We start from the raw sequence: 27,226 nt of genomic DNA on the forward strand, positions 1-27,226 counted from the left end.
TTACTTACTTGGGTCAACTTGGTTTCCTTGCAGTTTTGCCAAGAGCTTCCACAAATGCTGTTTCAAGTATTCCACTTGCCCCAAAGGATTTCTTGGAAATGGGAGCTCATTAGAGAGTCTTGGGTTACATTAGCAACTTACAGTCTTCTCCACTAATGCCTGGTGGCAGCAGAGATTGATTCATCCTACAGTCAGTCTCTTCTGGCTTTTGAGAGCACTCTTTCCAAGGGTCTCTGCTTTTGCCTTTTGTGTATGATGTGCATCCTGTGATTTTTTTTTTTTTTTTTTCCCCTTAATTATTATTTTCTTTAATTTTATTTTATTTTGGGGAAGGAGGTGATGGAAAGGATTTGGGTAAATGATGACTGTTTTTTGTGGACTTTCTCTACATGAGGTAGATTTATTTATTTACCTGGAAGAGTACACCCATAATTCTCACACTGAAGCAAATAAAAAATGTGTAGGCATTTTGTCTTTTTATGGAGGACAGTCTCTCCGCTATAGTGCCTGGCTGCCCTTTGGCATAAAAAGGGTTAATCTAATCTGTGTTTGGTATTATTAGACGCATGCTGGCATTGGAAGAGTTAAGGAAAGGGCCTTCAGGCAGTAAATGTTGAAAGATTATCCTAATTTTATTAGTGGTGAGTGTCTATGTTGTTCTTAGCACGTCACCTCACTTGTTCAACAGAAAACTAAGCTATACAACATATTGATCATCTGGCAAACCAAAGTAGTAGTGATCTGTAATCCACCAAGCATTTATTGACTTTATCCCAGTTCAGATCCACAAATGCAAATCAATGGTACTATTTTAAAGATTAGTAATTATGTAGTAGGTCCGATCAACTTTCCCCCTGCCTTGGAAAGAGTTAAACGTATCCAATAATAAAAATAAAACACTCTAAACATCTTACAAAGGAGAAAAAGGAGAAGCTGATTTAATGGTCTAATGAGGCCATCTTCCAGAGACTTGTTTTGTGTAGGGCTTGCTTTGACCTTTCGCTTTGCTCAGGAGCCCAACGCTTCATTTTTCACATTCTTGCAATTACGTTAACGCTTCAAGCATTTCTGACTCCAAGTCAGCTAGCAACACCAGGCATAACTCAACACTGTGAGTTTTTCTCCTCTCTGTAGATTCATTAACAGGTCACCGGGGTCCCAACTGAAATTTAAAACTGACTGGTTCTGTTGGGTTAGCTGAGTTATAGCAAGGGAGATGGCAGGAAAGGGGGTGAGAGAAGAGGGGGGGAAAGAGAAGACCCTGGGGTTTTTGCCAAGGAATATATGTGTAAAAACTCTAAGTGGAAGATTAAAAGGTGTGTGTAGCTTTATCATCCACCCTTTCCTTTGGAGAGGAAAAAACACATCTGAAAGTCTTCTGGGGTATTCTGTTTTTTATTCTTTGCAAAACAAAGTGAAAACAGCCGCTGCCTTTATGTAAAAGGCTAAATGATTTCTAGAATTTGGCATCAGTTTGTACCACAGTGATGGATATGATCCTCCCAGACTTTAATTCCTATTTAATTTCTTTATGGGATATTGCAAATAACGAATAAGGCAGATTATGCATGAAAAATGGGAAATAAATCTTTTTAAGGTTTAAAAACATATGGTCTACAGGAAAGCACCAGGGAATAATTTTAGTTTCACGTTTTATGATACCAGGATTGTATACTTGATCTGTCATATTCATAGTTCACTCACTCAAAGGGCCTGATTCACCTAAGTCAGAGGGAGGCTGTCTTCCTTCAGGACCTTTCAGGAAGTTCAGCATCTTTTTAGGATTAGACCTGGGGTAACAAACTTGATCATAAGTAAGAAACCAGAGATTAGAAAATTCTGATAGGTTATAGAGCAGTAAAAATATAAATGAGTATCATATCTATTTTGTTTTACACATGTGAGTGAGTAGTTCATTGTGTGGCTTTTTAGGCTTGTTTTTGTTGTTTGTTTGTTTTTTTTTTTAATGTAACTACTTGTGCTGAATGATCTGCCCCTTTATAAATAATATCTGAGTCTACTCTCTAGGGCAAATCTCAAAGTAGTTTAGAAGCACTTCTGTGCCAGCTTGATGTCTGTCCGTGATAGCTTTCTTTGGCAAAGACTCCATAATCTGGTTCAGGACAAATTCAACTAAGATATTAACTGAAAAGAAGCATCCATCACAGGTTAACTCTCTGGACTGATGCTTGTTGGAAAAATTAAGTAGTATTATTTCTTATTCAGTATATACCATCCTTTAATAATGATAGTATGCAAATCAAATTTGTTTACAAGACTAAGGGAAAAAGCCCAACGGTCTGTTTTAACATTAGAAATTCTACTGGCTCTACACAAAGCTTAGAACCAAACTCCAGTAGTTAGAAAAAGGAGAGGGACATGTTGATGTTAGCAACAATTAGGAAATAACATATTCATGCAAAGTCTTTGGAAGCTAATCCAAAAGCTAATGCTACAACTTTTTTCCCCTAGTTCTGTAAGTATGGTAAGCCTACTGAAGCTAGTATGCATATTCATCATAAAGATTCAGAACACATTTTTATTCCTTTGTATTTTTTACCTATAAAGCGATAGGGTATGGTTTTGTTGGAAGAGAGCTGTCCTCTGTGAGAAAGGAAATTCCTCACAGAAGGGCTGAAACATCCAGACTGAAAAATCAAACTTGCTAATAAATAATGCTTCACTGGAGATGCATTATTTCAGAAGGCACAGCTTTCATAAAGGTGAACTGTATGAAGTATGAAAAACTCTTAAAGAACAATGACTTTCTTCAACTGAGGAAGATACAGGAAGCGAGTAGCCCTTATTAATTCATCTTTTCCTTTCAAGTTTGAGGGGCCCGTCCTTGTGTTGATATGTATGAGTAATTCCCATTAATGGTGATGGGAGTTACGCATGTGCACTGACAGAAGAATAGACCCCTTAGTGTTCAAAGCACATGAAATTTACATTTTTTTCCATTGCTGTAATTGAGATGTTGACAAATTGGAGAATATTGATGAGCCTTTGTTTTAAGTATTTCTTGCCAAGTTTGCTTTATTTTTTCATGGTTTGAACAATGGTGTGGGTTCAGCAGCAATGAGTAATAAGGGTAAAGATAACTTTGATTTCAATATTTTGATGTGCCAATAAGAAATAAATTCTTAGGCAAATGGAATATGTTGTTTTAATCATTAGCTATGCATGAAAGAAAAATTGATGTTGACATCTTTGCTGTAAAATCGTTGTAATGGGGCCTTCCTTACAATTCATTTTTGTAAAATTCATTTTGTACATTTTGCAGCAATTGAACAATCCCTGCACTGTGAATAGGCAGAATTCCCAGAAATACTGAGACAGTTGGCCCAGTAACTGCTGAGCTCACACTGCACACCACATGCACATTAACCATGATCATGCCAGAACCAGCTTAGCTAAATATAGTCAAATTTTGATATCCTCCCATCCTTTCTTTTATTTCTGTCTATTGCATGAAAAAACAAATTTTATTTTTTTAAATTTAATTTAATTGCTGACTCCAGCAATTAAACAATAACTGCAAGAAGATGTGTGTCCCTAACCACTGTTTGATAAGTAACATTAAAATTTCATAGTGAATTTTCACTTCACTGTACAGTGTTCTATTAATTAGGCTGGTAGCAACTGCAAATTCTTCACCTTTTATTAAATTACAGCTTAGAGAGTGTGTGTGGGGGGGGTTTAAAATATTATACTTGTATTCAAGTTACTCACCTCACTCTTACCTTTTAATCCATGTAGGTTTGTATATTTAAATGTGGATAAAAATCTTCATACACATTTACTTCCATATTTGTAGTATGTTTTGCTGGGGTTTCAAATGCAGCCTAGTAAAACTCTGTCAATGGAATGTTTTCATAGTGGCAGTAATCTCTTTAAAATAACCCTAAATACAATATGACAGATGCCATCTGGAATAATCTTTTGCTAGTTGCTTTCAACTTTTATTTTTTCCTACAGCTAAGTTCATCTATAACTGGTCACTTTCTGTTACAATAAACAGTGAACTCTTTCCTCCACTTTTGTATGTGAATACTCAGAGAAAAAAAGACATGATTTTACTTAAGAGATTGTTACTGTGGAGAGGTTTGTCTCTGATTTCATGTTTCTGGGTATTTTTAAATATATGTATGTGTGTATATATATATTTATTTATGTATTTGTATTTCAAAATACAAAGGTAGGATTCCCCCTTAGGCCATTCCTTCTATCTCAGATCCAATTCAGCCTAACCCAATTTGCCTCCAAATGCTAGATAACATTCCATTCACTTAATTATAATTGTATGCTTGCTACAATATTAATGGCTTCAAAATGCAGCACATTCAAATATACAGTATTAAGTGCTTAAATATCTTCCTGTGTTGTTAGAGACTAATTTCTTCCTATATATACCAATTTATTTGAAAGATCTAGTGTTGGAATCTCTGGATTTTTTTTCAACATAGTTGTGTAAAGGGATGTCTCCTGATGCCTGTTAGAGTTTAATTTAGAGTAGTAATTAAACTTGAATACTGCCTCATAAACAAAAGATAAACAATAAACCAGCCACGTTCCCTGCTGTTTCATAGCTTTCTTTCCCAGATGTTTTAGCCTGATAATTTTTACATAGTGAACCACCTAACACGGAGTGCTATGGACAGAGGTCAAAGCCTAGTTCTTTGTAATGGTTTTATAAAAACTTTTCATTAATGAAATACTACAGGGTTTCCTTTGTGTAGCAGATAAAATTGTCAGATACCGAAGGACACTCATTAATTGACTTTTTAATTCTCTCCCTCTTGTTCAATAAGACAGCTCTTATTTAAAAAAAAAAAAAAAAAAAAAAAAAAAAAAAACACCACCAAACCAAAAGCTTCATTTTAACTGTCGATGCTCAAGAAACGTTTCTATTTCTTAATATGGGGGTGTCTGAACTGTACATTGGAATACTCTGTGTCACCCTTAAAAAATAAAAATGCCCTTGCGGGAACTGCTCTCTCCATGTTGAGCCTAAGCAACGACGGAAATGTTCACAGTGGCAGGCTTTTAATTTTTCAAACTGCTCCTCAGGCTGCCGAAGCTTGTGTGTCCATCTCTGGGCCGCTCCTCTGTCAGCCATGATCTTTCTAATTGCCAGGTACTGGTAGGCCGTTCAGCTGCAGGAGCCATGTTATTTTCACTGGGTGGGGTAATTACTGAAAGCTGAGAATAGCTGCACTAAAGACACAGGGATACTTTCATGATCCCATTAGCATAAGAGAGGGTAAATTATTCATGCCAAGTGAGGATTCTATGGGGAAAAGTATAGTTAATGCACATAGTTTTTAAATGTATCCCTTTCTGCTCTGAGACTGAATTCTTGTTGGATTCAGTTCTCAGACATTTACGGGAAAGCTCTAGTGGCATGTTAGACGCAGTTCATCTCTCTCTGTTTGCAGCGCTCTCAATAGAGACCATCTGGCACACATCCAAAAGGTGATTAAACAAAATGATCAGCTCTTGTTGCTGTGTTACATGTCCAATACTCTGGATTAAAAAACATGACCCACAACAGTCAGCTAACAATTTTTTTTTTTTTTTTCTTCTTTCCCGTTCCTCTGTAAGAATTCAGATGGTCCACAAATGTCTATGCCATCTTTGTGTCCTTATGGCCCATAATCATGAACAGGTTGTGCAAATGGCTCTTTCTGTAACACGGTCTGTTCCAGCAGCATAGAAACATTTCATATTAATTGGGTCAGTCTAATGTTCATAATGACATGGGGAAAAATTACCCAAATGTGTTCTTATAGTAAACACTTAAAATGTGCCTTTCTCCGAAGAAAGTGGAATTTGACATCAGGCTCATGTAGCTGATTTATTTTTTAAGATGGACGAAAATCAAAGCATGACACTGTCATCTGCTTAAAATAATTTAAAGCTCCTTCTAACCAAATAAAAAAAAGGCGGGGGGGGGGGGAGGGGTGAGCTGTGGTTTAACACCACAATCAGGGAATGAATTTACAGTGCTATTCAGAAGAGTACTCCCTTATCATAAACAAGCTGATAATCACACTGAATCTAACTCCCAATTAGCTCTTTCTTTGCTCACAGAGATCAGCGTACATGTCCTCCTTAAGCCATGATATGTTGCTGTTGAGTCAGACAGAACGCTTGTATACCTTTATGTCATATTCAGAATTAATGCAATATATTTACCAGAATACCCATCTAATCAGCAAGGTAATTTTTCAAACCAATCCCTTCAATGCCTAAGTTAAGGTAAAAATGCCAAGACTGTGAAGAGGGGACATATGTATCTTATCTTTTTGGGGTTGCATCAAATGCCAAGTACTAGCGTAAATTCAACAGAAACCAGACATTGTTGGAAAGTAATTAAAGAAATATTGAAATTAAACCTACCATATGAGTGAAATATTTGTAGGCCCATTTTGTTGCATGCATAACAATTTGCATGGAATTGAACGGTATTTCTTTCTCTTGTACATCTAGGGTTGTACTTTGTTAAACATGGCAGAGGACTCACCTCTGTAACTTCAGCCATAGGATGGGGGGGATCTGTTTAATGCTGAGGGTGTTTACAGCGCAAAATCAGTAGGTTTACTTAGAGGAAATATTTATTTAAGAAAAAAAAAAAAAAGGGAGAACTGAAAGCCTTCAAATCTATGCCAAGAAAAATAAAATTCCACTTTCAAAAGTTTAAAAGAACCACTGTCAGTTTCCCTTACTGTGCAAGGTGGTTGTAGTTTAGCCCCAGCTGGAAGCTCAGCCCCACACAATCACTTGCCCATTCCCCCCTGCCAGTGAGATGGGGAGAGAATCTGAAGGGTAAAAGTGAAAAAACTCATGGGTTGAGATAAAAACAATGTAATAGGTAAAGTAAACAAGGAATTCATTGACTATTTCCCCTCAGCAGACAGGTGTTCAGCCATTTCAAGGGAAGCAGGGCTCCATCATATACAAGAGTGCCTTGGGGCAACAATTACCTCACTCTGGGCATCTTCCCTTTCTCTTTTCCACAGCTCTATATGCTGAGCAGTACACCATATGGTGTGAGGATATCCTCGGTCAGCTGGGGTCACTTATCCCAGGTGTGTGTCCTCCCAAGATCTTGTGCACTCCAGTGTCTATGCTGGTGATACTGGGCAAGTGCTACTCAGCAACAGAAAAACCCAACCCCTGTGTTATCAACATTGTTCCCAGCACAAATCAAAAACACGGCCCCATAATAGCTGCTGTGGAGAAAATTAGCTCCACCCCTAGCAGAACCAGAATGAAGGTGAAAGCCATGGGTAAGAGGTTCCGACCTATGCAGAGTGCTTGGAGCAGGAGGGCAGGCTCACCCAGCTCAGGGCAGCCTGGTCAATGAAAGGGACCCCAGTAGCCTTGTGGGGCTTAAGGCTACTACAGGGCAACTCATGCTCTGTTATCATGCTGATTTTCGATTGATTTTTTTGCTGTACAGTAGTTGTTGAAGGCCCTCTAGAGCATCAAACACTGCATTGTGGCACCACACATTGTAGTACGCTGGTCTTTTGTCTTAATGCCTTGTCTTTTTGCCTGAGAAGTGGTAACCACTCGGTGATTCTTTCAGCTTCTGAGCAGCTTTTATATCTGTATAGCAAGGGAAGTAGGACAGGTGAAGAAGATTTGACAGCTGTGTTTATCTGACTCTTAATGAGACTTGATGCATTTGTTTACAGTTCTGAATTTTCAAACCATTCTGATTTTGAATTACTGTAAAATGTTGATTTTCATTTATAAAATCATGTCTCATTTAAGTAACTGATTGCAGGGTATGAATAAACCTAAATCTGGTGTCTAAATATACTTTCTTAGTATAAATACTAGTAACAGGTACTACAGGTTGTTAAAGTTGGAGCTGAAGTTGCAGGAAGATTCATGTAGGCTAAAGTGAGTAATTTCTTCTATTTTCTACTTTTCTATTTACTTAAGTTATTGTATAATCCAGATAGGTTTCTCATTCACTAAAAAAATCAGACCATCTACATGTAAGTCTTGATAAGCTGAGGATTTTTAAAATCAGATGAGTGTCTATAAGTTTAGGATATAATCTTCAAGTAAACGATTGCCATTTTAACCAGTGGTTTCTACCGGTTTGTGAAAGTCTTTGTGCATAGAGTAAATGTAAAGGAGTGCTTAAAAATGTTTACAAGAATAACAAAGTACACCTGAAAACACATGTAGAAATTTGGACTTGCAACTTTCTGGAGTTGTAAAAAATGTCATCTGTAAAAAAGCAGTGTAGTCGTAAAGGTAGGATAATGCAGGGAAACAGTGACGGCCGCCTTAGCTATCCCACTACCCGCAGCCATTATCCAAATAATAAGTATGGTCACTGAGAAGATATCTGTTATTTTGGTGGGCTCCCCTGTAGCTCCTCAGCTTCTCATGAGGTAAAGGTGTGTCTGTTTACCCAGGAGCAACTAACTGCAGAACGGAGTCTGAGGGGATCTTGTGTAAATTATGTGCCCTCTCTGACACGTTTCTTCCCAATGTGTGCAATGGGCACTAGAGTTCCATGAATTGTATGAAATGGTCATCTGTTGTTGTGGACTGCTCTGATATTCCAGGGAGGCATGTTCATGTAGAAAATTCAAGTGTGTTCTTCTCTTGGCCTCCTGGAATTTCATAAAATAAGCTCTGGATATACTGCATTTGTAATTTTTTATATTATTTAGAAAGACTTCCTCTTTTTTCCACAAAGGTGAAAACGTGAACGAAATAGCCTGGTTTTTAAACTTTGTCTTATAACTTTATTTTTAATGAGCAAGGCTTATGAAGTAGTAAAAAAAGGACGGCATGGATCACATCACCACTTCTTTAGTGACATTTCCATAAAGATGAAAATTCTAAAGTGGTGTTTCCAAAGTTTGAAAAATCTTTGTATCACTGTATATGGGTATTACTTGTTTAGTGGTTTTGTTTCTCTCCCCTTGAACAAGGACAGCAATTGCAGACCAAGGAAAACTTGGATTCTGTGTTCATATTCAGCTCCTAGGGACTCAAGGGTAATGTTGGTTTTAAACAAGATTATAAAATGCACTGTTTTTTTGGTTTTTGTGTTTTTTTGGTTTTTTTTTTTCTTCTTCTTTTGGAATTCCTTACTACTCTGGAGCTATAGCGCAGGTTGTGATGCTTAGTGACCTTGCACATCAATAGCTCTGTCTTTTAAACATGGACATTGATTTTTCTCATCCTGGCATGAGAAGATGTAGTATACCCCCTGCTTTGTTGCCTGGGAGTTTTCAGCAGATGCAAAGGCAGTGGTGGCTAAGAATAAAAGCTCAGGGCATCGGAGATGGCAGCAGTATCATGAATAGTCTGCCTCCTATTTAGGTGTTTTTTGTTAATTATGGAATACATCTTATCCATTTGAGGGGGAATTGATAACCTTTTTGTGTTACTGTTTTACAGTTGTTTATTACTACCTCTAGTCTTAAGCACACCAATCTAGATTTGGTAGCTTGGCTTTCTACAGAAACTAAGAATAGTATTTTAAAGTGCATCAACTAGATGTCTTGATCACAGTTACAGTACTCATGAAAGGTCCATCTTTTCGTTCATGAATCAGTGGAGGACTGTCCAGAGAAGGTTTGAAGGAAGGCAGTGTGAGTCAGTTAAAAGCAGCTTTTCCTTCTCAGAGGAGAGGGAAAAAAGGCATTATTCCCACAGGATCTTGATCCTTCTTGCATGGAATCAGTAGCAAGAGCAGGGGCGTTCCTGCTTTCAGATATGCAAAGTTTGGGTCAAATTCATCCAAATGAATGAAAGCAGAGCATGATTTTCCTATCTTAAAAAACAAATACACACACACAGACACGCACACACACAAACCCCCCCCAAAAACCAACCCCCCCCCAAAAACTATTAGGTTTTTTTATAATTTCCATAGGAACTACTGCCATTAAGACATCTAAGGATCTACAAAAAGACAGCCATAAAGTTCTAATACTTCCTTACATATTTTGGAATAAAATTTCATCATAGGTTCTAGAGGAGAAATGTTAATAAATGCTGGGTCTTTTATATTTTCATGACAAAGTTTTGAATAATTTTTTTCCTCTGGTAGTTTTTATATGTTAAATTGAACTTCAGAGAAAATTTAATTTGTGCTTTCGGTTCAGTTAATTTCTTGAAATGCCATCAGTTTTGAGAATTTCTCTGTTGGAGAGATTAAAGCTTTGCTGTAAATGCCACTTAAAGGCATTTGATTGCTTCTGTTTGATTGTACTCAATATATTAATTCAGGTAGGTGTGGAGCTAGACAAAGTAAATGATTCTTTGTTTTCTACTGATACATATGGGTGGTTTATAAGTGACAGCCCCATAGCCTGTCTGCTTTTGGATTATTTGTGAAGCTAGCTTTACCCTGGCATAAGGAGCTAATGCAGGGAAATTGTCTGGTGGCAGAGTTGGCACAATGGCCCTGGTGACCCTATTCTTACCTACAGCCGGGGCAGTGAGCCCAGGAAAGAGCAAGACAAAGTGGTTTCCCCCTGCTTCACTGACTTCCCAGCTGCTCTGAGGCTGAAGTCCATTGCTAACTCCAGATGCTCAAACTTGCACTGAGTGCTGTCCTAAACTGCTGGCCTCCTAACTCATGGAATGAGCTCAAATTATTTTATGGATGGTTACCTTTGTACACCCTTGGCACTATACATTCCTCATGCACAGGCTAGGATTGGGGTCTTCTATTTTCTTGTGTAAACAAAGCATTTGCTATAACTGACAAGGATTGGTGGAGCAGCCATGAAAGCGAGACAGGGGAATTCAGCAAATTCTCCATTAATATGTGATTTGTACCATGAAATTTTTTGACAACCTTGGCATTTAATTCTTAAATAAGTAAAGAGTGCACTTTTCCCTATAATCTTGTGTTATGCCCACCAGCTTACTATGACGACACTTGTTTAAGCAATTACACATGTTTAAATTTTCCTTGGGCTTCTCCACATACAGCTGCCAGTTGGCCATACCTTGACTAAAGGCAGCCCTCATTCACAGGGAGTTCAGCAGAGGGAATATGGCAAGTGCACATGTAATTTTATTGCGGGACTTGGTGCTAAGGTTTTAAATAATTTACGAGCGTAAAATTGGGAAACTCACATGAACTCCCTCTCTAATTTTACACTCCTGCCTAAAGAGAATGGAACATTGCACAAATAGCACAAATCAAAAATTTTCAGCTTGAAGCTTCCTTCCTAATTCCTCGCACCTCAGATTTACCACTTACTGATGGTTCTCCATTTCGTGGGACTCCTGACCCTGTACATCTGTTAAAGGGGATAGTTTGGAATGAGCACAGCCTCCTACTCAGAAGGACCGCAGTGTTCTCTTAGCTCCTACTAGATGCTTGAACAAGCAGAGGGCTTAAGTGAAATCCTTTAGCTGAGCCAAAATCTGTTCTTATTTAGGGACTAATCCAAAGCCTGTTAAATCAACAGAAAGAGACTTTGGTTGACTTCAGCGAGCTTTGGATCAGACCCCTCCTTCCTAATACATCTGAAATCAATGGAGGTACACTGGGCTTCTGCCAGTTAAAAGAGAGAGAGAGAGGGGTTGTCCTCCTTGTGGTGTATTTGATTTATTTGTACAGTACCTAACATATTGGGGTATTGGGGTCCTGGTGCTCAAACAGTATCCCAAGTGTTTCATTGAGACAACAATAATTTGACTTGATTATGTCGCTTGGTGTTCATGGACTTTCATTCAGCTGGGTACATAATTCCCTTGTTTCAAACAACCATGTATGCTGTGCATCCACCTCATGCCCAAACATTATTTTACTTTGCTAATGTTTTATATAAAGAAAATTATTGCAAAAAGTAAGAAAGGAGGATATCAGTTTCCATAGCAGGATTCTTTTTTCTTGTTTTTCTCTGCTCTCAGATTGTTAATAGAGCTGTTTTGAATGAAAAATACTCAGGCCGTAGAACATGTAAAACCCAATGAGTGTAACTGTCAGCTCTCTGCCTCGAGAAAATTATTAGAGCTGTGTGTGTTCTCTACAGCCAAAGGCTGTCACCTTTACATTATTTCTTCATTAATACCTATAATTTTTATTTGTCAGTATCAAGATAAATCCAAACTATAATCTGACATTTTAAAAAATTTTAATGTAACAATTAGCATTATGGAGATGGCAAATATTTTTTAGGCAAGAAATGGCAAAGGACTAAAACTCCTATGTATATTTTAGGATAGACTTTCCATTTTCAGAAGGGCCTACAGCAGCTGAAGTAGGACCTCAGTCTGTCAAAGGCTATTACGTTGTGTTACTCTATATATTGCAAGTCCTGTTATTGAAATCAAGAGGCTCAAAGTGGGGTTAATATTGACCACCTCAGCCTTTGTAGAATTTGTTTTTGATCGACACTTTTGCTCTAATCAAAAACTACAAATATTTTACCTAAAGTTTTTTTTTACTTTAGCTTATTAGACTTTTGATTAGATTTCATGTGCTTCTGAGTTCATGCACTTAAGATTCATTTTGTGTATTCAGACACTTAGCATATTTTGTGCAAAACATCTGTCACAATGTGAAAACGTATTGGAGTAAGAAAATATTTCTGGTTCATTTTTTTTTTTTTTCAGTGGTAAATTTAGACACATATTTCTAGATGTAAAGTGTTAAACTTAATTATTACTTCATTTAATAGGCATATTTAGTCAGCAGTCTTTTATCCATGTTGTGTAAAAAGGTAAATTCCATAAGTTCATAGTATTACAAAATTAAGTTTTGATTTAGAGGTTACCAAAATGCTTCATGCATATAGATGTCTTTCATTTTAGGGAAATAGGCTGATCTGTGCTAACGTCCCATGTGACTTACAATTCTGTATGTTCTGTTCTTTGCTTGTGAAAGGACCTTAAAAAGAAAAAAATTACTGCAGTGCTCATACTTCATCCAAGAGAGAAGTAACAATGAAATTTTCCAGTGAAAAAGACAACTAAAGACCTTCATATTAGTGCAGAATATTTCTTAGATTTTAATTACTTACAGATTTTACTATTTTATTTCAGTTTAAAGGGACAGTCTTTCAGTTTTAAGGGAAATTCTTTCAAGTTCACAAACTTACTTTAGACATAGTTGATACTGTATATCTTACATTCTATATGCTCCTGTTTCCTCCTTTCTTCTCTCAGAAAAATGAAACTCATCCTACCTTATCTATTTCAAGAAAATTTTCTGTAGTTCATATATGCATTGATAGATGAAACACTTTCATTTATTTGTGAATTGGCTATCCTAATTATTTCCCTGAGTTAAATGTTATTAGCAGTTCATATTCCCAGCTCTGAGCATAGTTTTGGATAAAGTTCTGTGTATGAGCAAGGTTTTATGAAAGAAGGGCTTTATTGATTTTTTTTTTGTTGTTTTTAGCGATCTTTCATTCAAGCTATTAATCTATAACTCAGCCTTAGCTACAGATTTGCCCCTTTTTTTGTTATTTTGTTTTCCCTTCTGAATCTGAATTTGGGCAGGCCTTTCTAATCTGGTAATTCATCACGGACATTCAGGGTTTGGTTTCAAACCCCTCTCTACTTTCTTGTAAACTAATCCTACAGTCCTAAGACCACCAAAGAGAATGTCATTTTAGTCCACACTGTCAGAATTCAGGTTTACTGTATGCCAATTAACCCTCCTTTAAGCTCTTCCAAATGGCTATCAATCTGGTTTGTTTAAAAGAAATAAGCTGTCCTTTTATTTTAGAACTAGTAAAGAATTTTACATCTTTCTAAAGCAATTTTCTGCATTCTTACTGACTTCATGGATGTGAATGTAAAGTACACAATAGGTCAATTTCTGACTTCAGTGGGAGTTGGTGGGAGCACAGTCTGTACATCTGAAGGCAGAATTGATTCAATCTTAGCATGCCTGTGCGGCAAAACAACAACAACAAACCCCCCCCCCAAAAAAACAAAGAAAAACAAAACAAAAATAATAATATTTTTAAAAAATGCAACCAAACCAAAGCTCTGTATGTTTTGTCTTCATATAATGAGTGAGTACGGATTTGAGTTTGTTTCTCATACTTTCATGACTGTCTTACGCGAGCTCATTGGAGCTGCTCATGTTCTTAGTAGGTGTGTGGGTATTTTTTTCCTTGTTTATTCACATGTAAACATTTTACATGCTTCCTTAGAGAATTTCCTTGTAAGGTTCAGTTATTCTTAAGAGACTGAGCATGTAATTTGTAAACTATGCAAAGAGCACCCTGCAGCTGAGGCAAACCCTCGAACCATCCACTTGGACCTGCTTTGCTTTCCACTGTAGTACTCTTGGATGTAAAGGATCCTGTTCGGAGGCTGTAATGAGCAGGACATTCTCACGCATGACAAGATGTCCAGTGGAGGATCCGTGTATTGGTCCTCTCTTCTAGTCTTCCATCAAACAGCTGTTTGTTAGAGCATGATTAATTTTATTTTAGATTATTTGAGAAGGATACTGGTTTTGAATGTAAAAAAAACCCCAACATAAAATTGTCTGCTCTTATGCCTTCTCCATGCTCGTTAGCTTGCATTGCCTGTCTTATCTTAATGGACCAAGGTGTAACTTCTGTGAGCAAAATGAGATCATTACATCCAAAAGAAAGGGTAGAAGGTCTGTTGGCAGGAGTGTTGCCGTTACATTCAGGTGAAATAATGGGTTTTTTACTTGTGTGCTTTACCTTAAAACTGAATAAACGCTGTGTCTCACACTTTCAGAAGAGAGATTTCATTACACCAGGCTTCTTATGCTTTAAATGACTGGACTGGCAGACTTGATCCATTCAGATTTTACTTTCTAGTTGCCTTTTTATAAGAGTCCTTTAAACAATTTTAGTTAGTCAGGAACTTTTTTTTTTTTTTTTTTCCCTAAGAATGTCATAGGTAGAAAACATTGGCTTTTAAAAATAAAAACTTTTTCATAGTAGTTTAGGCCTTTAACGTAGCTTTAGAATATTGCCTTTTCTAAATCATCTCCCATAGATTAAAAAGCAACAGACAGTTTCCTTCCTGTCCTATAAGTATTTAAGTTTATAATGTTAGAAATTCTAAGCTTGGCTTCCACCCCTCCTCCTTTTTTAAAAAAATTAAGTTTTAATGACTTTGGGAGATGAACTCATAGTTGCATTAAGTATCTATGAAGGTAGGGGTTTTATTTGTAAGGGTGATATTTGGTAGTGTTGTATTCTTTTTTTGGTAGGTTTGGGTGGGTTATTTTTTTGGGGGAGAGTTAATAGTATAACAAAGAATAGTGGGACATAAACCTTTTAAAATTTGATTTTGTCTAATGTAAAGCATGAACAAAGGTTTATCATGAATCAGCCCACATCTGTTACAAGAAACTGTAGAATTGCAGACAGGCTATGGCTTTTCTCATGTCTGGGGGAATCCACTGAATCTTGGCCTTCATTTAGGATTCCCTCCTGATGAGCAAATTCCCATGATCGCTTTTGAAGCTTTAAAAGCTTTGGTTTTGTTTTAAAAGGCCTCTGAGCATAGGCAATGTTTTCATAGGCATTTAGAAACAAAAACTTGAGCTTTTAAACCTTCAAATGTCGCTGTGGGGATTCACTTGGCTTCTCAGCAGACCAAGTCTGAGATAACACCTGCAAGAAGTGTGTATCTGTGTATGTGTATTTTGTGAAATTGTGATGCATCATCTCAACTGACCCACAAATGTGACAGTGGTGCATGTGTAAATCTTATTGTTATGTTTTGCTGTTAATCAGTTTTAAGAGCAAGCTATTATTTTCGTTCTGTGGCACGACTGATGTGGATAAGCCAATTTTGGTTTTAGGCTGTTTTAATTTCTTCTGCCTCTTTGTCCTGTGGCACAAACTCTAACAAATGATTTTCAGAAGAACAGACTGAGTGAAAGTCCATGGTTATGTTTCATTATCTAAAGGGTACTGGGATTTTAGCTTTAGTATTACTTTTTTCTTCTCTAGCTAACATCAGTTGCACAATAAAAGGTAGTTTTCTATAAATAGATGGGTTATACCATATGTAAACCCAGGTCTGTGATTACTAGATGAGAAAAAATGTTCAATAGAAATGACTGCACAGATCATCAGGCTGATGAAGTAACAGAAGTACTTATTTGCACTCCTTTTCGGCTCCATCTCTATGTGTCTTAAACACCTGAGGTGAAATTTTGTCATGTTTCAGACGGAAGGGGATTTTCAGAATTAAGGATAAATACCAAATGAATATATTAACACCGCTTTTCTCCTGTCCTGTGCTGTTCTCAAAACACCTGTTAAAAACAAACAAGCACATATTTTGAATTGATGATACTGACTGGCAAACTTGGCACCAAATAACCTGCTGAAACTAAAATGTTGATGCAGAACATGTGCTTAACTTAACAGTCCATAACCCTGTTTTTCGAACACTGAAATACCTACCCTGAGGAAAGCTCATAAAACGAAGGTCTTTAAAGTTCATAGATTAGACCAATGAAGTTGCAGCTCTTTTAAGAATGTGCATCTTCATTGACTCCCATTAATTCAAGATGGCCAAGTGCATAAAATATGAGACATGAAAGCACCGAAGATTTTTTTTTTCTCAGTGTGCTTTCCATAGGTTCAGTATCTAAAGGAATGAGAAGAGAAGGGATGCTCAGAGAGGCAAACATTCTGCAGCAGAGAGGACTACAGATCACAGGCAGGTCTGAAATAATCTCTGCTTGGTTTCTAAGGATATTTAATTGAGCTTTTTACAACATATAATGATTAATTCTTCTAGAAATTCCCAGTGCCCATAAGATTCTATTGCTTGGGATTAGGTAGAGCAATTTGGCATATCTCTAATCGTCTTTCCCCATGTGTAACATTCCAGCCATGTCTGTCTTACTTTACTGTTAAATATATAATTTATAAACAGATAACAATTCTGATAAGCTTGTTTCAATCCATGCTAGAATGAAATTACTTGTGTTGTATTATGTGTGGTAGCTTCAAACTGCTTTAGAGTAACTGTACTCGACAAAGAAGAAATCTTTGTGATGCTCTCTATCTGGAGGCACTGGAAATTAAAAATCTGAGCTACTGTAGGAACCAAGGTCTATTATTTCTGAAGTGTTTCCTGAGAAATAAACTTTCCGCAACAGGCAAATGTGAATTTGTAATAAATATGGCTACACAGAATTTTTCTTTTTGCACTTGTCCACACAGGGTACATGTTTGTTTGTTACTTTTAAATGAAAGAAATTGGAATAGGCTATATTAAGCTGAAACAAATTTTCTTCATTGAATTTTTCTGGCTGGGTAAGTTTTCTGACAAAAAGCTTACAATCTTCCATTTCACCAGATATGGGCTCTTTTTTTGGCTCTAAACTATATGCTTTACTGTTAGACATTTTGGGAAATGGTGGTTTTATTTCTCTTTTGTGGGAATAAACCAGATGCATCTTCTTGTGCTGAATAGCCAGACAGAAGATGAAAATAGAATTTTTAAGCTGTGAATTGGCAAAGGGGAGTCGGACTGGGTTTTTTTCGCAGTGTTCCTTACTTTTTTCGATAGCTGAACAAAACTCGGGGGAGAAAAACAAGTTGTCCTTAACAAGGAAATTATTTAGAAGTGCAACGTGTTTACGTATCTGGATAAGAACAGTGCATTGTCAGGCGCGACTGCATGAATTGCATGATGCAACCTTTTGACAACAGAGTGTCTGCTGGAGACATCTGTGAGGGGTGACCTTTCACCCTAAGGAAGAATGCTCTGAAGGTGGGGAATGCCGTTATCTGTCCTGGCCCACCACGCACAGGGGCTGTCCTGGCCCACTGCCGTCCTTGCACCCGCCTGGTTACACGGCTCTTCATATAGAAATTGGACCAGCCCAAACTGAGCAGATTCTCCCAAAGAAATGTTGAAAACCAGCTTCTTTTGTCTTGGTGGGAAGGCGGAGGCCTCAGGGTCAGGGCCTCAGACAGTATGAAATTAGGATGACATCCCTTAGCCTTTAAATAGCCTCATTATCTAGTAAGGCACCTGAAGAGGGATTGCCAACATCTGATGTGCCTGCCACCCTTTAAGATCCTTTGCTTTTGTAAATTGTTTGGCACCACTCTTGTGGAAACCTTGTTACAGCTTGTAAAAACCAGTTAAACAGCTTGTTACCCTTCAGACACACAGGTCCAAGTTACAAACTGTAGTGTGCAGACACAGAAGGTATCAGCTGTTTGTTTTTCAGATGGTAGGAAAGGGAAGGAGAAGGGCTGAGGTAGGTTGGGGGAGAAAAAATGATCCTAAAGTGTTGGAAATATTTGCAGACCAGTGTATTTCTCATTTTCATTAAAAAAAAAAATCACTTTACTGGTTGTAGTCTAAGAAACTTTCTGTTATTGTACTCTGTTGAATTCACCCTGACACAGGTGACTCTCTGAAAAGCAGCATTGAGTTGGTCATTGCTGTTTCTTGTAATTTGCTGCTGTGTTTGCAGTGGCTATCCATGGACAGCCATGGCCTAACTGTTAGTCAACAAGAACTCAGATCCCATTTGTTATAGGTGAAGTGGTGATTTCTTGTCTCAAGTGTCTGTAGTGTTTTAGGAGTGGGGTTTGGGCTTGTTTGTTCTTTGGATTTTAGGTTGTTGTTGGTTTTTTTTTGTTGTTGTTTCGTTTTGTTTTGATGGAAACACAGATAATATATGGATCTTTGACTGCTAAAAAATGAAGGAGCAAATATTCTATCCCAAAAGGTGGAACAGTCTCGAAGAAAACAGGTTACTCCCCCTCCTCCCCTCAACACTCTTTAGTCCCACAGAACGACTGCATGCTTCAGCACAGATTTCTCTGCTAGTTGGATCCCAGGAGGCCTTATTGAGTGCAATGCTGCTCGGGGAGTTGCAGCTGTATCAAGTGGGGGAAAAAAATGTAGTTTGTACGAATTGTTCTTTACCTTGGTTTGGGTTCAGCATGGCAGCTGCACTCCGACTTTGTGTGTGACAGCACAAAGGACAGCAAAAGTGAAAAGCAAGTCAGCAAGTAGAGAGACAAAAGCAACGATCAGCTAATACAGCTCCACATGGCCTAACTAATTTATGAGAAAAAAACTGTTCTGTTCATTGGATCAGCACTCTGAGGAGGCAGGTGGAATTGTAGGAAGTTTTCATTGAGTCTCTGGAGCAACTAAGGAAGTCACTAGAGATTCTTCTCAGTTTGAACTTTATCAGGGTCTACGCTTAATCAATATGGTATTGGAAAAAGAATTAATTACTAAAGCAGAATAAAACAGCTGCATTTTAAACTAAGGATCCATCAATTCAGTAATCTTCCAGTTACAGGCTAGGTGCCGTGAGGATCATTTTGACTTCATGTAATGAGGAACTGAGGGAGTTTCCTCATGAACAGGCTGGGAATTCACATTAGCCTATTTCAGCTATTTGTCATCAGTACAACTCATTTCTCCCCTCCTGAATTACAATTTGTATTTGATATACTGTCAAACCCACAAAATTCCCATATTCATGGAACTGAAAGCATTAATGTGTAAATCATTGTCACCATGAGAAAAAGTCTTAACCTTCCTGAGCCTCTTTATTCTATAGGCTGCGGCTCAAGTGGTTTCATGCCGGACATACCTCTATTGTGTTCATTGTGAGGGTCAGGGACCTGCCTGTTGAAGAAGCAGTAATTTGAACACAGCCTGTAAATGTTTCATCTGTAATTTCCATAATGGTGAATTTCAAGGAGGGCTGAGAAGGGTTATGGGAGATGAATTAGGTTTTTAGTGAGCTCATTAGGAAGCCAAACAGAGTTTAGACAGCAAGGCGGTGAGTGTGGCTGTAATCAGTTCTGCTCGCTTTGTTCCCTGCCTTCGGGACATTTTTTGAAAACTTCATGGCAGGGGCTGATGAGAATATACTGAGCAGAGGCTGCAATCTGATGGTTGACTTGTTGATTTGTAAACCTCTTAATTCATTTTTTGTTCAATTTAATCTTTTCTTTCTTAAGGAAAATTAGTTGAATGTTAGCCCTCTTTGCACTATTCACCTCTTAAATTATGCTCATTTTGAGGAGCTTGTTATGCCTGAATAAACATGAAATGACTTGGCATTTTCCCATAAGAGGCACACCCATTTTAATACCATGTATTTACCATTCCTGGAAATGTCTCATTAACTTCTGAAAATCTGTGAGCATGATATTTTTGGGCTACTGTAACACACCTCTTGGCAGTCACAGAAGGCAGTTTGGTTAATGCCTCATAATATCCATTTTTATTCTCAACATGAAGAAAGGCTCTCTATAGAAAATTGATGCAGTTTGCTCTGCTAATTTTCATGCTCATTCCAATTAATTTAACATGACCCAGATTTTCTTCCTCGGGCTCATCCTGACTAATTAGTAAGGCAACACCTAGAACAAGTTCTGTTTAATAACATTGAGGAACACTAGTTGTGAGTGATTTTGATGCTAATAAAGATATTCACTGATGGGACAGATATTTGATGTCAATTATAGTATGTAATTTAGAAGTCCCTATGTGCAGGATGGAGTATAGGAAGGCTGGAAAATCACTGTGGGAGATAATTTTTTTTTCTTTTTGTTAAAAGGACTTCCAAAGCACCTAGCTGTCCTCAGGGACCAATTAGTTTGGGGGTTTTTTTTGGTTTTGTTTTTTTGGTTTTTTTTTTTTTTTTTTTTGTTCAACTAGTAGTATTGTCAACTAATTCCACAGTAATAGATGGGATGGTGCTGCTAGGGATGTACAATATGTGAACCATCAACAACCAGGGCCCAGGCTTGCATAATTTACTGAACCTTAATCACATATAAGAGATGCCACCACCAGTACCAGAAAGCAACACGGTCAAGGAGAAAAGGATAACTGTCTCATTTCCTTGATATAACTTTTCTTTCCTTGCCATTGCCCAGGTGAATCTGTTTTGCAAGAAATAAACAGGGTTGAAAAGGGGGTTTTGTTAGTGCTTCATAACTGAATTGTCAATGCTGGTGTTCATTTCAGAAAAATGGTCCTAGACCTGCACTCCATGTGGTAATTCTTTCCTGTTCTCTGAGTACTCTCCGTCCAAATGTGAGGACTGGTGCTCATGTAAGTGTCCTGACTGCAGAGAGACCAGCAGCACAGGCAGAACTCTGTCCCTCGCAACATTTCTTTCTGGGAAAGCTGGCTTGCTCCGTGTGTGTAACCCCCCAAACCAGAAACAAAGCATGTGCAGCAGGGGAAGTGAGGTCCAGAAAGTGTTTTTTTCATTGAGGTCATCAAAGGTAGAAAGAGGAAACCTAAATTTTTCCCTGGTCTCTCAGAACAAATTCTTACATATGCTGCAGGAAGATAGAGATGGGATAATAATACTGTTCCATACTTCAGGATTTTGGTCAGCCACAAATACAAAAAACTGTCTGGTCTCTTTACTGAAATTGCAGTGCTAAGACTTGCTTTTGCTTCTAGTCACAAAAATTGAAATCCTGCTATTTAGCTGAAGGAGAAAAGAAATAAGATGTCCTCGTATATCTGTTTTCATCACAACTATTATGTCCAAGAACCTGCCTTCTAACAGTATTTCAGGATGTTCTCTTTATGATACACATTTAGAAATGAAGAATTAGCAAAAACAATAGCCATGCTCAGACTTGAAAAAATGTAATGCTCAAATGTGCACAGGAGTGTGTTGGCATGTTTGTATTTAAAAGAAGTAATATATAATATTTGCATAAGTAAGAGCCACCACCAATATTAAGTACTACTTTCAAAGCAGTTTTCATTGAAAGCTGTGTGCCTTGCTTATTTGAGCAGTTTAAAAAAATTTTTTTTTTCTTAAAATTTACTGAAGGTAATTTTCAGAGTCAATAACAGAAATAGGGAATAAAATATCTTGTGTTAGATAATGCTTCAATGCTATCAGCATCTCAATTCTTATGTGCAGTATAAATCTCTGTTAAGTTTTAAAAGCTGACACAGTAAAACACAGGTAAAAATATCTTAACTATAAAATTGCAAAGGGGCAGTTTATGTCTTTAAGGCAAATCTTAATTGCTGAGATCCGATTTTTTTTATTTTTAATTATTTTTTTTTTTTAAGTACCAAGCCCTCTCATTGGCATCATTTCACCAAGTTTTTAGGAGGAGGGGGAGAAGGAGAGAGAGCTAGAGAGACTGTGTGAAGTTTCCTCTAATGCATAATGCATTTAAACACTGTACTTTCTGGACTGATGCCACTAACCAGCTCAGAAATTATTCCTGTTTCCTCCTTACAGACTTGCAGTAAGGAGTCAGAGATGACCATGTCTACAGTCATTCCTAGCTGGTGTCAGAACATGACAATTCTGTTGTTCTGGGTCAGTGGTGAATAACTCACTCAAATGGTGCAAAGTCAGCCACTTCTTAATTTTTTATCTCCTCAAGAGTGCATTCAGTGACTTTATCACTGAGAAGAATGACTCCCCTGCCTAGTGTGATCAAGACCTGGAAATTTGTTGAATCAGCACATTTAGTCTGGACTGCTACTTGATTGGTGGGGTTTATATCTGATCTTATGGCAGACAGGTCAGCTCACTGACTGGCTAGGTGAACCTAGGTCCAGAGGGAAACTCCATTTTACCCATCTGAACCTGAAGGAAAGGAAGTCCCATAACTTGCCAGGCTTTTCATTTGAGGTCCCTACATATAGGCAACACTAACTCCTTTGAAGAAGGGAGTGTGGTGATGTAAGCTCTCTGGAACCCAGCTTGTGAGGCTCTGCCCTAGAAGGAGCTCAGGGACACAAATCAGTCTAGGGAGACTTTGTAGGCACTGCATATTTGTGTTTTGTAATGTTTTCTGTGACAGTGAAAAACCTGAAATGAAATTACGGGTTTTGAGCAAAGAAGCAAAGCATCAGGTGTCAGAGTAGGTGTCTGTGTTTTTGAGTTTTGTGCTGTGAACTTAAAAAAAAAAAAAAAAAAAAAAAAGTTACAGCAACTTAGTACCTTGTGGTTTTGCTATACTTATGCTTCCATATTTTCTAAATCCTCTTCATTGAAACTTTTGTAAAAAAGCTTTTTCCCCTCCTTCTACAGAATTATGTGTATGTCAGTACTTTCAGTCACTTAAAGCAGCCCAAAGCATCTTATGGAGCAGTTTGGCTGCAGAGAGAGGTGACCATAGCCATTCCTTCTTTTTTGCTTGCTTTTTAATCATATTATCATGGAACAAATCAATAAAATTATACAACGGGAAAAAATAAATTGCTTGTCTGCCTTTCTGATATAAAGATATCTGTCAGGGAGTAGCTAGGAGCTTTAGCTCCCTTATGCTTGCTCTTTTTGTCTACCTACTGAACTTCAAAGAAAAGAAACATTTCAGGCTTTTCCAGTAACCACTTTTAAGCATCCAGTATGAACAGCACGTAAGCTATAGATGGTTTACAGTTTACATTTACAAGGCTTCTTGGAGGAAATGATTTCTGAAAAATGGTATCCCCAAAAATAAATACAGGCAGGTCCAAAGCACGAAGTTGTCATCTGGAGAATGATTCACTAGTGGGAGCAAGACTTCATCGAGTCCTTCGTTTTGAGTGCCAAGTAGCATATCACTTATAAAGAGTATTAGTTGTGTTTCCAAATACATAACACCCTATATTTAAAGTATGGGCTTTAAGTTAAACCTATAAGAGCAGACTGTCGGTGTTCCCACATAACCCTTCACATTCTGGCATTTTCCAGACTGCCAGCCAAATGAACACTTTAGGAGGAGGTGCACATATATGTCCACAGCACCCAGCGGGTTAATCCACCCTACTGTGCATAGGTGTTGGAGCTCTTATGGTATGTAAGACTTGCCAAGCTCGGAGTCGTTTTGTGCTTTTAAATTTTTTTCTGAACTATGCATTCACAGCAAGCATCTCTTCTTATGCTGTTCAAGTGTTTGTGAATGCATATCGATACAGTACTTTTATTTGTTTTATGTAACACACACATTTGTATACATTTTATCACCAGAAGAAGTTTTTATGGTTCATTTTGAGACCTTTCTACTAAAACTTTTTTTTTTTTTTTTTTTTTTTTTTTTTTTTAAGCATTTAGCCATCTTCCATTTTTTCTTTAATACATCTTAAAATAGACTAATGTGCATTTTGGACTTGTGGCCTAACAAGTGTCCTTTTCAGTAACTGAAGCTTTTAACTTAACGTCTCTCAGGAATAACTGTCTGCTCCATTTGTAGTCCTAACTTTTTTTTTCTTTTTAACGATGAAATAATCTTATCCATGTGTACCTTTATGTAATATTTCAAGCAGTACTTTCTTAATAACTAAATAGCTCTGAAAAAAGAGATTTCTAATGAGGACAGTACATGGACTCTTGCTGTACGAGTGGGCATCATTTTAGGGGCTGTCTCCTGAACAAGCAGTTGTGTCTAAGGGGAACTGCAAGACATTAAAATATCTCGCAGTTCATAACTACTTTTAACAGCTCTAAGGAAAATTACAGATCAGATGCTCTGATTGCTATTTTCCTTTAGAAAATCAGTCATTTTTGCTCTTAAAGAAACTACATTAATGATTTAATGAAGAAGAATGGTGCAGGATATTAGTCATCATCTAGTTTTAAGTTCTTACATTCTGCTATATATAAACAACTGCAAAATAGTAAAGGTTAAATATTGATGAGGTACAATTGAACTTAATCATTTCAACTGCAGGTAGACTTTTAATTCAACTTAGCTATTTTGCCCACATTTGATATCATTCTAATGACAAAAGCAACAGGATATCAAATAAAAAAAGTTATTTAGAACAAAATGTAGCTCTTTAATGTGTACTTACTTTTATACAGTTGATTGAGAAAACAAAAAACATTATCCCAGAACTAAAAAAGGAAAATATTCTATTAAAGGAGAAGTGCTTTCAGCAAAAGAAAAATATTTTTTTTTGTCTCCTGATTTCTTTAATTACTTGTTATTGTTGCCTCAGCTGTAGCCCGTCTGCAGCTGGTATTCTTAACAGAATTACTATGAGAATGCCAAAAATACTTCTCTAAAAATATATTAAAAAAAGATTTAAAAAGAATGCCACTAAAACTGCAGAACAAGGAAGGACACTTTGTGTGACAGTGTTTAGTAGGATGAAAAATTTAAACAGAATAACAGCTATTTACATTCACACTGCCAAGTAATTACCAAAGCATACAGAATACTTAAGCCTATTTTAATAATGCTTTCCTTCAGCCTAGATACCAAAAAGTGGGAGTACACTTACCAACTTGTACAGAGGTGGGGAGGGTGGGAATTGAAGTTAAAACCACCTAAAAAAAAAGTCTGTTGAACACTTTTCCTGGTGAGGTACAATGTGAGTTTCATTTTTAAACAGAAGAGCATTATAAATCAGCATAAACCACACGTTTTAATGAGTGTATCTCCTTCGGAATTGTGCAATGCTTGCAATTCTCTGTGAACAAGACATGGATCTGGTCTTACACTTCTTACTCAGGCAAAACTGCCACTGACATTAATGATAATTTTGCTTGAATAGAACAAAGTGCTTGATGGGAGTTGTGCCAGCATGTGGGGTGCGAGATTAGGATAAACGTGCAAAAAAGTACAACTTCAAATGGCTGTACCTTTGACTTCTATAGCTAGCATTTCCTCCAACTACAAGGATCTTAATTATAACATTTTCTGGTTCAAAGATTAACATTTAGCATTCTGGGAAAGACTTTCTGGACTTTAGTAACCTGATCAGCACGGTCTCCTTTTGGTCTCTGCCTCTTTCTGGTTCTTTGTATTGCAGGGGAGATGATAGTATCTGGCACATTCCTCGGATGTCTTGAAGATAGCAGCCTTCTGTGTTTGGGGCTGAAAGATTGTGAACTCTGTGTTAGCAGAAATGCCACACAGGGGAGGTGAATAGAACATTAAAAAAGCCTTAGCTTTAGGTACTGCAGCGCAAGCAGAGTTGAATTTGAGAGCTGGGACTTTAGTGGACATTTGTCCCTGCTTTCTTCCTTAATAAAATCTGAGTGTTAACTGTGGGTAAGGGCATTTGAGAGATCACTAAAAATGAATCATTGAGTGCCCAGAAGAGCTTTATTATGATTTACTATGAAGAACTTTAGAATATACCGAGTACTTTTTAAGTGGTTATCAGATACATGTAGTAGCTACTATTATGGAAGTGAATTATTTTGGTTCAGAAGCAAAATAATTTGCCAAATTAAAATGTCAAAATAAAACTCATCAAAAACTGGATCTGTGTGGTCCTTTCTGGCCCAGTGCTCCCATCCAATTTTCTTTTGCCCCATGAAAAAATATTGAGCAAAAAAATCACAAGCTCCGACCAACAACGTTTGTTGTGCTTGTGTATGTGCAATACATTTTGAAAAAACCTGACACAATACTAATTTCTGGATCTGAAAAAAAATCTCAGTGCAGAAATCCTGACTGGCCAAATTGATTTTTTAAAAAATACCAAATTTTCAAAATCCCCAGGCTGATATCAGGTTCCAGTATTCTGTTCTTGTAGGAAGAGGCAAGAGAGGTCGCTTAGTTCGGTTTGTTTGCCTCAGAAGCAATTAGATAGAAGGAGTTATTCTGCTCCCGAAGTTCCGCATAAGCATTGCCACTGCCCAGTTAACCAGTGTGAAAATACCATGGAAAATAAATTATTAAACTATACTGTTATTACTAACTTGCCAGTTCCAGAGAAACAAATGCAGCCACATTTACATATGTGTCCATCTGTCTGTTTTTACACTTTATGTCTTCAGCCAGTGGGTGAAATTGTTTTAATCCAAGCTGCAGTCTGATTTTTTTATTATTATTTTTTTTTTCTCCCTGCTGATATTTTTCTCTATGTGTATGTTATTTGTAGATGGACATGCATATTCTTGACAGTAGCTAGTTCTTAATTGCCCCTTTAAGTAACCTAATCTATCTAGCCGTGGTAGTTTTAACTGGAGTATGCAGCAGAGTTCTCCATGGATAATTTTCGTTAGTTAGCAGATTGTTACCATCTCAATGTTGCTGAAATCCCTAATCTCGGGTCAGCGTGAAGCTGCAGTGGTTACAATCCTGTTGCCTGATGCAGTGTGAATGGAAGTGCTTTCTGTCAGAAACATGTGGTCTCTTCAGTGGAGAGCCTGCGTAAATCCTGTGTAAATAGAGGGAGGCTAACAAAGGATGAGCCCCTGCAGCTCAGAGCATTTGGAGCCATTTGGAGGCTGAATTTGCTAAATGCTGCTTATACCGCCTGAAAAGTTGAAGAGAAAGGA

The 27,226-nt window shown here is 37.4% G+C and overlaps 1 protein-coding gene across 6 annotated transcripts in view; it reads left to right on the top strand.

Annotated features, from left to right (window-relative positions):
* Positions 1-27,226, top strand: part of MEIS2 (Meis homeobox 2) — a 174,796-nt gene that overhangs the window by 18,516 nt on the left and 129,054 nt on the right. For 3 of the 6 annotated variants that reach the window (XM_040066605.2, XM_040066609.2, XM_040066606.1), the window contains exon 8: positions 23,684-23,785. The exons of the other annotated variants lie outside the window; for them this stretch is intronic. In XM_040066605.2, coding sequence (XP_039922539.1) covers positions 23,684-23,785 — 102 coding nt within the window. The remainder of the gene's footprint in view (positions 1-23,683; positions 23,786-27,226) is intronic. 6 annotated transcript variants of the gene reach the window in all.

The sequence above is a fragment of the Hirundo rustica genome, chromosome 6, assembly GCF_015227805.2.
Source record: "Hirundo rustica isolate bHirRus1 chromosome 6, bHirRus1.pri.v3, whole genome shotgun sequence".
NCBI classification, from domain to species: domain Eukaryota; kingdom Metazoa; phylum Chordata; class Aves; order Passeriformes; family Hirundinidae; genus Hirundo; species Hirundo rustica.